The following is a 12316-nucleotide window of genomic DNA, read 5'->3' on the forward strand; positions in this document are numbered from 1 at the left end:
GATTAGTACGTAGGACATTCTTCTTCGGTTGTATCTGTTCTCTTCTCTTATCCCACACTGCTTCTATAATAGTAAGGTCCAAGCTCTGCGTAGGCCAAACCATACCTGATAGTGTGGTTTTTCTATCAGGTATGCTTTTAATGCACTCGCAGTGTGTTTGGGGTTACTGTTTAATGAAGCTGCTGTCAGACAGATGCTTTCCAGATAGGCAGCTGTAGCTCACGAGGTAGATGGTGGATCAATCCCAGTCTGCAGGCCAAATGTCATTGGGCAAGATATTAACTCATTCACTGCCAGCCATTGGCAGTGAATGAGTTAAACCCATTGACTCATTCACTGCAATTGACGGCTATAGACGTCAATGGCAGTGAATGAGTTAACCCTAAGTTGCTCTCTGATGAATGTGTGTGAATGTTAGTTAGTGAGCACTTAAAATCATAGAAGAAGATGAATGTGGCGTGTTATATGAAGTGCTTTGAGTACTCTGGCAGAGTAGAAGAGTGCTGTATAAGAATCAGTCCATTTACCAGAGGGTGGATCTGTGTTAATAATTCCATTCACTCTGACGAGCTCTAAGACAGCACTTACTGAATGCAGCCCTAAACTATGTCAGAGAGTTCTTGTGTAATTTTGGCACATGCCAGCCTTTTCTTCCTGTTTTCCTTCCTTAAGAATGGTTTCTCCATGGCCTTCCACTGACACCATTTATCACGAGGCTTTGGTAACCAGTTGATGGGTCAGCGGACGGGGATCTTTCCTTTTTCTCAAGGACGTGACTTTAAGATATATTGTATATGAGGAATATATTTTTTGTAGGTCTGTTTTTACCTTACAATGAAGAGTCCTGTGAAAATGGTCAGGTCCAAGCTCAGAACTGAACATAAGTGAAAAAGCAGCCAGTGTCCCAAGAACCACTTTGACATGACAGGACAGTCTTAAAGGAGTAAGGGGTGGTTCAAGACTTTTGCATAGTACTGTATATCTCAGCACAAAGTTGCTGACTTGCTTCATGTACACCAATCAGACATAACATTATGACCACTGATAGGTGAGGTGATTATCTCTTCATCATGACTCCTGTTGGTGTGTAAAATATTAGAAAGTAAATAAGTCAGATCCACAGAGGCCCAGCAGGACTTTAAGGATCTGTTGCTAACATCTTGGTGGCAGAGACCACAGGACATCTGCAGGGCTGCAGTGGAGTCCACGTCTCGACGGGAACGTCATTATTAGGCAGGTGGTCGTATTGGTGTATTTGGTAAATTGAGTGATACTCTTATAGCACGTTTCTACTCTGAGTACTCAAAGTGCTTTTTACTACATGCTACCTTCACCCATTCACACGCACACGCACACACGCACACACACACACACACACACACACACACATACACACACACACACACACACACACACACCTTGGATTTTGGTATTTTACCTCTATTAGCAGATGGTGGAGTTGTCAACTCTGTCATAACACTTTATAGCAAGGATCTTGGTTCACATGTTGGCTGGGGGTTCCCACCTAAGACAAAGTTAAATGAAACACAAATGTTGTGTGTCATAAATCATTTCCATCTGTTCTGATTAACAGGCTTGAAGAACAAGACTTGGAACGAAGATTTGAGCTGTTAAACAAGGAGCTGAGGGACATGATGGCAATTGACGGTATTAAACTGTTTCATGTTCCCATAGTGGAGTTAAAACCTTGATTAGGGTTAGTTTAGCTCCTGAGATGTGTCAGCAGAGCTAAGAAATGGGAACTGACACCCTCTGTTTGAAAGCAAATCTCTACTGAGAGATCAGCTGCTATTTGGTGCGCTGCGTACATGTAGTGGCAGCCGAAATACAAAATACATGCAGTATAACTACATACAGGCTGAACCACCGACTTAGCCTGTCAGTAAACTTTTCCTTTCCATCCTCACTTGGCAGGAGGAAATGTTTCACAGCCCACCTCAACAAAACCGTGACACAAAAGCTTTCATTTTAAATCACATCAAACTCATTCACATGAATTTCCTCAGTAACTTTGGCTGTGCAAACAGAAGATGTTTCACTTCAAACAGCTTCCTGTGACCTTTGACACTAGCTCCCTCACTTTTTCGACAAATAGAGACAAATTAAATAGAATTTGCACAACAAGAAAATCCAGTTGGTAAAAAAGAAGAAGCATTCAGAGAGTTCAGTACTCGTCACGTGTTTTCCACTGCACATGTTTTCAAAACAGAGCTGCAGAGTCGACAACAGCAGAGTGGCCACAACCCTCTAATCACTCAACCTCTCACTCCACACCAAGCCAGGAGTCACTCAGTGTCTGTGTCACTAGAAATATTACCTGTGTAGTGACGTCCCTGCACAGAGCGTCAGCCTTTCATTTGGCAGGTCTTATCAAGCACAGTTGACAGCCACTAAATTCATTTCCTTTTTGACTTGACTTTGTATGAACGTTGCCACTTGATATCCTGATATGTGGAACTTACTTTGTAACAGTAAGTTCCACATCTATACAGAAAAAAAGTAAGAAGCAGCTCGTTACAGCTCGTTTCCTCCCTAAACTGTTCTCTGTCCCACCTCTGTGTCTGTGTGCTGCAGAGTGGCAGAAGACTCAGGCCCATAAACACAGAGAGCAGCTGCTGCTTCAGGAGCTGGTGTCACTGGTGAACCAGAGGGATGAACTGGTCCACAGTATAGATGCCAAGGAGAGAGGGTGAGACTCACGATACACACATGATAAACTATTCCTAGACTTTCAGATTCAACTAAAAAGGGATTTCATTAGCCTGTATGAAACATCACAACGAGCCTGGAGGCAAATCACGGTTTCATATTCAGCTTTCAAACTCTACGTCCATCTTTTTTGCATTTTTATTGAACCTCTTGACTCAGCAATAAGTCGGTGATAACATCAGTAGTTTTTGAACAGATTTACTAGTTTCTGATGAGGAATTTACTCCTGTTTACCTGACCTCACCTTCTGGTTGTAAATGGTAAATGACCTGGGTCAGAGTGCCTTATAAGGTCTCAGCCATTCATATACGTTCATACAAGCACAACCTTCCAGTTAGAAGATGACCTGCTCTTCCTCTCGAGCTGCTGTCACCTCACTCATCCCCCTCTCTGTCGGTCTGTCCAGCAGCAGCCTTCCCTTCACAGTCACTACCCTAAATAACTGAAAGACACTTTTAAAGAAAAATGGACATCCACAGTTTTCCCAACACAAAAGCATGTGCAGGCAGCTTGTAACCATCTCTCCTCTGGTCCTCAGAGCTGTGGAGGAGGATGAGCGTCTGGAGCGTGGCCTGGAGCAGCGCAGGAGGAAGTATGCTAAACAACAGAAAGAGAAGTGTGTGATGCAGTGACCACCGCAAACTTCCAAATGTTGGGCCAAGGCAGTTTTCTCTCCTCTGTCACCTGCTATCAGAATGAATGATGTGGTTTTAGGTCAGCAGTAAGTGCACATTCACACTGAATCTGAGAAGATTCAGAATTCACATTAAAGTTTGGCTTGAGTGGAAGTTTTGGTCTGCTTTGCATTTTTAATGTCTCAACATGTACCACTAGGAACCCTTTTGTTACCTGATATATGCACTAGTTAAACCTCATGAACTGTTTGTAATGATGCAAAGTGGGTTTGAGTGTGGAAATGGTTGGAAAGCCTAGAATAGCTGGCTTAGACTATGGATGATCTATAGATCCTAGAAGCTCCAGCAGCACAAAGCCAACAGCCTTGCAACATTACAAAAAGCATCCGTGTGGGTCCGTTTTGTTTAAAGTTAATGGTTTCAAGCTGAATTTGGTGTAACGTGTGATTTTCAACAGCTTTGAACAAAAAAAAACACAAGAAAAGTCAAGGTGAGAATTTCACAAATGTAGGTGCTACTGATTGGAGCTGAGTAGCCTTCACACAAATGTAACTGAAACAGCGAGTCGCCCTGTTGAAATGTGAATGATGTCACTCTCCCGCTGCTCAGCGTGTCAAATCAAAGTTTGTATTTAAGTGTCTCAGAGGTTTTATCTTGTGTTTGCAGTTCTCTGTTCATCATTCGTGTGTACTACAGCTTACATCTCGCCAAAAGCAGTGCCTTTTATAAAGTTTTATTAACACCTGTTACATTTAAAATATTTGTAAAGACGGGAAAATACTAAAAGCTTAAATACACATTTTATGCAATTTTGAATGTGTTTTAAACTGTGGGATTATATTTGCCATTCTTCCATAGAAATTCAACGTCAATAAACCTTCCTGACACAAAACTGCTTTTGTTACTTTGTTGTCACTTTCTTCTTCTTCTTGTTGCTTTAGCAACAAGAAGTAAAACACTGCTGAGGATTTTATAAAGACTTGTTTGTTCAAAACAACAAGGGTGGTTTTCAGAATATCAAATAATTGTACGTGGATACATGTATAGTTGTATGATTACAGTGTAAAACCTCACTGAACAATAACATGCAGCATGAGTCATCTTCATCACCATAGAGTGACCTGCTGTTTCACATACAAACATTAGGACTGTTGTGTGGCCATTTTACAGATAACCTGAGGAACCCAAAGCTGTAGATACACTGTTTGCACCGACTACAAAGACAACCCAAGTTTTAATATGATAATAATAGAAATTCATATGTAATAATGAGATATATCAATCCTAAATGACATACCTTTGTGTACATGTCATTATCAAAGTGTTTATGAAAGTTATTTTTAATTTCATCAGACACTCACTGTCACAGTTTGGCTGAGACGCTGACTGTGTGGAGTGAGGAGGTGGACCCAAGTGCAGAGAGACAAAACCTGACGTAACAGAAAACGAGACGTTTATTAAGGCTGGCAAAACTAAACCTAAACTGGGTGAACTGAGGCTAAACATAAAAACATCATGGAAAAGAAACAAGAACATAGAAACCTGACATGAAGGCCTGGCATGAATTCAAAACCCTGGAAACATGGCATGGACACAAGGCAGGAAAACAGACGGGCGAGGAATGAATGGAAACACACAGGAAATGAAACTAAACACACTGAACAGGACACCAGACCTCTTCAAAATAAAACAGGAAACAAGGCACGCAGACATGAAACATGAAGGGCGAGGGAGAATGTACAGGACTTTACCTCAGCTGTGGTTGTTTTAAAGTGCTTTATAAATAAAGATGATGATGATGGTGATGATGGTGGTGGTGACTTTCCCTTTTTACCCCTCAGCTGCTGCTTCAGGAGCTGAAGGCTGAAGGGTCACCCCACCGGGAAAGTGGTGTGGACCCCAAAGTTTGGGAATCTGATAACTTGATAATCTTGTGAACATAATAAATCAAGAAAGACGTCACTCATTCATTTCACTTTTGACTGGGAACGACACAGATGGAACAAAATTCAAAACACTCAAAATTCAGTTCAAAGGTGGTGCTCATCACTTTTATATGTTCAAGTGCATAGTGTGGAGGATGTTGTAAGGCCTTGAGGTAATCAGATGTAAAACACAATATTTATGAGTGTTTTAAGTTGTAAATCGGTCAGATTTGACAGAAATGTGAGAGGAAGTTAAATCCAACAGCACTGGAAACACTTCCTGAACCAGCACGACTTCAAATGACTCGACACACTCTCAAAAACCTTGGCACATAGTAGCATCCCATTCTTAATCCATAGGGTTTAATATAATGTCAGCTCGCCCTTTACTTCTATAACATCCTCCAATCTTCTTTCCACAAGTGTATTTATGGGAGCCTTTTACCATTTGTCCTGAAGTGGCCCTCACCGACTACAAATGCCAGAGCCCTGCTTTGTTTCTATAATTTTTGTTCATCACATTTTTTATTTTACAAATTTGATATGTTATTAGCACAAAAGAGCACCTTTTTATTTAAAATGGTTTTATTTTGTGTTGTGAATTATTGCTTAATGTCCATTTTTGTTTGGTAAAGGTCCAGTGTTGACTACAGAAAGAGACTTAGTGTGACAGTACAGGCATTTGCAATAAACCTCTGTCTGCAACTGATGGTTAAAAATGGTTAAAATAAAACATTTCAATTCAGATTTTTGGTATTTAAAGTAGAAAATAAACACTGAGTGGTCTATTTGAATGAGTGTACCAGTTAAGCACTATATGGCTGAAAACAACATTAGTTTTAGGAGGTTATTTAAACATATCACATATCGTGTGATATAGTCAAAAAAATATTGTTATATTAGATTTTCCTCATATCGTCCAACCCCACCTCGAGGTGACTGCTGTTGTGATTTGAATAAAACTGAAATGAATAAGGAGACATAAATACAACACAGGGGAAACGCAGTGGTTCTCACTGCTGCCGCACAGCAGCGATGTCCTGGGTTCCAGTCTGTGTGGACTTTACATGTTCGCTCTGTGTGGGTTCGCTCCACAGTCGAAAGGCTGCAGTTAGCGGGGTTAAGTTAACTGGGGATTCTGATTTGCCCAGGTGTGAATGTGAATGGTTGTCTGTTTCGATGTGTTAGCCCTGCGATAGATTGGTGACCTGTCCAGGGTGAACTCCATCTCTTGCCCTGTGGCAACTGGGATATGCTCCAGCCCTCATTAGTTTGTTACACTTATGTGTGATATGACCCGCATGTGAAACTCATGCACTCTGCATGGGACAGCTGGCTCGTGAATCACTTTACGCTCTGCTTCGGCATAAAGTCCAGTTCACCATGAACTTTTTATAATTATTTGATATCAAAGCCTGAATGGCATTTTATATTTTTAAAATTTCAGTGAAAGTTATACTGAAGTCATCGTGTTCAGTGGTGTGTGTGCTGCGACCTGGATCCCCTGCAGCCATGTGCTAAACCAACACTGACTAATCTTGGTGTCAAACTGTGATTTATTCTTGATACGCAGATAAAATCCATCATCAAAGCTACTTTTTATCATTTGAGACTTTTATCCAAGCACAAATCCACCTTCAAACTTTGAACATTTCATTTATGCTTCTGTCACAGTACCTCTGGACTACTGCAATGTGCTCTGTTTTGACCTTTGAAAAGATCCCCTTACTGTTTGTCCAAGATGCTGCAGCTTGTCTTTTAACTCGCAAACACGAGTACATTTGTCCCGTCCTCGGCTCCCTTCCCTGGCTTTCTGTTTGTTTAAGGATTCATTCAAAGATTTTTTTTCCCTAAAAGCGTAAATAATGTGTGTTTAAACTCTTTCCTCTGATTATTTTCATGTTGACTTAAACAATATCTCCCCCTGCTGTTACTGCAACTTCTGCATGAGTATGCATTTCACGCTTTGAAGAGGCAAACATACATGTTAGGATGCCCCCCCCCAAAACTAATAAAAACTCAACTAAAATGAAACATTTTCAAACACTAAAACCTCAAAACAAAGAATCACGCTCTGTAAACTCACTGATTGTAAAACACAAAACGATAAAAACAATGCTCTTTAAATCTAATGTTACTTGTAATAAATGTGGCCTTTTTGTAGCTTTGGAGGCCAGGCTCAGTGAACTGGAGTTAGACTGTGAACTCTTGAAAATAAACCAGTATGGCCAGTAGCCAGGACCCTGTAACTGCTGCAGGGACAGCAGCTTAACCCAGTAAGCTGTCACTCAGCAGGTCCTCCAAGGCAGTTGGGAACCCTGGCTAACGAGATGACTGTGAAGAGGAAGTGCAGCCTGAAACTGAAGCCATCAGAATGTGAACCAACCTGTTTCAAACAGAGTCGTCAGACACAATGACTCTGTCCCACGTCCAAAAGTGAAGCGATTACTTCTAAAATATGCTCAAATGCATTTATTTAATAATCTTTCTGTGACACAAAATAAACTTTTGAGATATTTTCAAGTGAGAATGTAGATGTATAAACTTCAAATATCTTATTAAGAGCTTCATGTTATTACTCAGATTTTTCATCAGATTTAGTGTCCAGTTCAATTCCACTGGGTGACTTTTACATTCACTTATATAACTTTCAAATTTGAATAATTTCCTCTGGAATGAATAAAACATTCTGATCAATGTAGATGATGAAACAGTGCATTTAGTTCATTATTGGGCTACTTTAAAGTGTCAGAATGCAAATAAGCTGCCTCATTGTTTTAATCCCACAGTCGATCTTGTCTTAATTTATGGAGTAGAAATCCCCGAACACCTACACAGCACTGTAGCACAATGTATATGACTGCAATTAAATGCACAAAGCATAAGGAAAAATAATACACGATAAAGATCTAGATAATTATAATGTAGAGTTAAGTAAGCATGTTTAAGTTCAGCCCTGTCATGGTCCCTCAGTCATCTCTGGCTTTGTCGCATGCTAGTTTTTCTCTCTCCTCCTTTGTGTGTGTTCATGGGCAGTGCTCATCGCGGGTTAGTGGAGGTCACTACTTAAGGTAGTGGCTGAAGGATCAGTGTTTGCTGGAACTGAATGGTTGTAATCTTGGCTCCTGTTATGCTGGGTGTTTTTGCTCTGCTGCTGTGGATTTGTGGCCCTCTGTGCCCTGTGAACAGGTTCCTCTACTTCTATGCCTGGTGTGGTGAGCCTGAGCCTGACTGCGAGAGAGTGAGGACTGTACATGTTGGATGTTTGGAACCATTCCTGTGTGGTTTTTCTTGTTGTCTCTCCCCAGCACAAGCATGATGTCAGACATTAAGCTGCCAATCAAGCTTGCCCTCGAGGAATGGATTGTTGTGGACTAACTTGACCTGGGAGACATGGAACATGTGGTGAATGTGCATGGATGCTGGAAGATTGAGTCTGACTACTGAAGGGTCAGTAAAATGGGGACTGAACTTAGAGGAGAGGGCCTTCAGAGGGATGTCCTTAGCTGTTAGCCATTCCTTTTGTCCAGGTTCATATCTGGGAGCGGCCATTTGGAGGCGATCCAAATAGTGGCGCTGCCAATGAACGGTTCTGAGTAGAGCTTCCTGAGTCTGGGCCCAAATGCATCAACTACATCAAAGGTGATGTTGGACAGATGGAACTGTGACGTCAGCTTCTACCTCAGGGAAAAGAGGCGGCTGATATCCTAGGGATATAAGACGAGAGACTAGTAGCAGATGAGGTGAGTGAATTGTGTTTGTACTCTTCCCACGGGAGCTGCGAGGACGAGGTATGACTAGAGCACAAGGAAAAACAGGGTAAGTATTAACAAGATTAGGATGAATCATGAAAGCATGAATGGCCTACAGTATCACAGATGTGGGATAGCGGACGAACTGGCGAAGAATAGTTGTGTACGCTGGTCTTAAAACTGCCAACTGGATCACAAACAGGTGAGGATGACAGGTGTGATGATTTGGACTCCACCCAGAGGTCGAGTCCCCGACCCTGTGGAAAAACAGAAGCACTGGCTTAACCGCTGAAGGGCTGATGATTCTGTCCACTTCGAAATGTCCAATGTAGTGTGGCAACAGCTTGCGAGAAGTTGCCCTGAGTGGAATGTCCTCAGCAGCGAGCCCAGCCTTGTGTCTAGGAGAGTAGGTGGGCGCTGGAGCCCTTTGATGATTGGCGTAGAGATGTGACGGACTGAAGCAGCATCTCCAGACTTGGAGGTGGTGCTTGACAGATGGTACTGTGAGCTCAACCTCATGTTCTGAAAACAATGAGAGTTGATACTGAGGAGGCTTCAGGTCTGTAGCAGAGGAGGTGAGTGAGTTATAAGCATACTCATAGGATAGGTGGACCAAGTTGCCGGGTTGTGCGCGGTGATGCAGCGGAGGGTGGCCTCCAGTTCCTGATGAAGGTGTTCTGTCTGACCGTTGGTTGATAACCTGAGCTGAGGCAGGGCTTAGCTGCAAGAGCGGTGCAGAAAGCCTTCCACACCTGAGAAGTAAATCGGGGACAAACACTATTTCCACTCGGACACCATGCAATCTGATTACTTGTTCCACTGGAATTCTGGATTTGTTGAGATGATTGGTTTTGAGCTTAGGTCTTTACAAAATCTGCTTAAGTGGTAGGACTTTGCACTTCATTGCTCCCTTGCACAATAAAGGAGAGACTTTATTGCTGGACTCACACTTACAGGTGTGAGATGACACCAGAGAGTCGAATCCCCTGTGGGGGTGTTTTGTTTATTATTTTCCATTATTTGGACCCATTTTTCCTTTCATGTAATGCTATTGTTTTTATTGTGTGTGTAAGTGATTATTCATGTTGAGATTGACAGGTTGTGTTGAATGCAAGTCAAGTTCATCAAACCAAACTCATTAGTCATCCACTTTGTTTAGCAGTCATTAAGCAAAACTTAATACACTAACACAGGACTATCAAAATAAAACAGGAAACAAGAGACGTGATAGGACACGTGATTTGATACGATGACTGGGGGAATGAGGACACAGAGACAAGACAATGAGGGAGGGACAATATAATCACAAAGAACTGAAGGCAACAGAAACACTCTCTAAACACGTCGACAGAAAAACTAAGAACTGAAACAGAAACTAAATGATGAAAAGAAAACACTAACAAAACCAACCATGCATCAATCACACCCAAACACAGAACAGTCCAAAACATAAACGCCACGACAGTCAAAGGATGTTAACAACAAGATTGTAGTTATTTTTAAACATTAGTGTTTCCTGAATTTAATCCTTTTCCTTCACTTTTGGACATAGTTTGCAACTATTTGCATGTGTGTGTGTGTGTGTTGGAATGAATGTCTGATTATGTGTCGTCTTTGGAAGCACTCATCTTTGTTCCAGTATTTTGAGTTTCGTTTTGCTTTTGTGATTCTTTCTTTTGGAATTAAGGAATGTAAGGCCTCCCTAAACTAATACTAACTGGATTAGTTTGTACTTCTTAATAATGTCTTTTCATCATTTATAGTCCAGTTATTTCCAGTTCTTGGTTCCTGATTACATAATTCCCTTTCATGTCCGGTATGTTGCTAGTCCCACCTCTGTGTCTTGTCCCCATGGTTGTTTAGCTCCGATCTTCCCAGTCCGTGTGCTTTCTCTGTCTTGTCGAGTTAATGCGTTTGTCTCTCTGTTTTCTTGCTACCTGTTTCCATGTTCATCTCTCTGTGTTTCCTCTTTTTTGTCTCCACAGTCAGTCACGTCTCCATGTCCGTTTATTCCCGGTCACAGTTTCAAGTCATACCTTACGTTTAATCAGCACTTTGTAAATACACATACTATTTTATTTTATGTTTTTATTTTTAACGTTTTTATGGCACAACCCTGTTTGTGCTGGTGCAACATGTTAAAAAAATCTGACCATAAGAATCCTACGGACAGTTTTCTAACATGGGTCCACACCCTTGTGTGAATGCACTTAGTTGAACAAATCTACAGTGTATACTGTGTGGAGTCTCTGGGGGTCGCTGTTGTCTTGTTATAGACTAAAGACTAAAAAATTCTGGACTATACTTTGACCTCCAGAATGATGATTTCAGTTTTACTGCTTAAACCGTGGCTAAATAAGACATTACATCATATTTTGCTCTATTTTATATTGTATCGTACCTTTCAGGTAAATATGCAGCACTTCACACAGCAATGTCAGTTAAAGGACTTATTATTTAACTTAAAAATAGCAGTTAATATAGATAGATCAAATATCTTGTGATTAAAAAGCAGAAATGCCATTTTAGATCATGCATACATATCCTTGTGCCTGCCGAGGTTTATTTTCAGATGTAATAAACTGTGACAGGCACAGATAAAAAGATTTTGCAGAAAAATAAAGAGAACAGAACAGAGAAAGAAGGAAATAACAAATATGATGTGCACAAAGGTTATGTGCACAGTTTTGTTCTTACACAGCAGATATGAGAGGAAAGGAGAGAGGGGAGAGCGGGAACGGGAAGATTGATGCGTTATGCCCAGTCAGTGTTGCTGCAGTTGCAATTAGATAATAGGTCTGGATCAGCAGCACATGGCCGGCTCAACACCATTAAAGATTAGCCTGAGAAAGCTGTTTCACTGCCTGCTTATTGCAGACCTTTCCATGGCCACTTGGCTTTCTGTATCTCATCTGTAAACCTGTTACCTTGTATACATTAACCTTTTCATGCATGAATTATGACAACCTCAATCAGGATTTTTCCTTAAGTATTTTTATTCATCTTTAGCAGTGTTGGGAAGGTTACTTTTAAAATGTATTCCATTACAGAATACAGAATACATGCCCCAAAATGTATTCTGTAACGTATTCCGTTACGTTACTCAATGAGAGTAACGTATTCTGAATACTTTGGATTACTTAATATATTATCATGCTTTTTACAACAACGTGAATGTACTATTGCTGTGTGATTTATTACTATTACTGAAGGTCCGCGACTCCGAACTGTAGTAAAGGGACCTCTGACTAATACGGCGGGGTCCCTGTTGGCT

The 12316-nt window shown here is 41.1% G+C and overlaps 1 protein-coding gene across 4 annotated transcripts in view; it reads left to right on the forward strand.

The window, feature by feature from the left end:
• The window catches only part of ehbp1l1a (EH domain binding protein 1-like 1a), a 54341-nt gene extending 50084 nt beyond the window's left edge, over nt 1-4257 (forward strand). For all 4 annotated transcript variants that reach the window (XM_085267542.1, XM_085267540.1, XM_085267541.1 and 1 more), the window contains 3 exons: nt 1595-1668; nt 2596-2710; nt 3269-4257. In XM_085267542.1, coding sequence (XP_085123668.1) covers nt 1595-1668; nt 2596-2710; nt 3269-3362 — 283 coding nt within the window. In that variant the 3' untranslated portion in view covers nt 3363-4257. The remainder of the gene's footprint in view (nt 1-1594; nt 1669-2595; nt 2711-3268) is intronic.
• The last annotated feature ends 8059 nt before the right edge of the window (nt 4258-12316 follow it).

The sequence above is a fragment of the Mchenga conophoros genome, linkage group LG3 (genome assembly GCF_057382185.1).
Source record: "Mchenga conophoros isolate Kocher_MC1m ecotype Shallow Benthic linkage group LG3, M_conophoros_male_GT1.1, whole genome shotgun sequence".
NCBI classification, from domain to species: Eukaryota; Metazoa; Chordata; class Actinopteri; order Cichliformes; family Cichlidae; genus Mchenga; species Mchenga conophoros.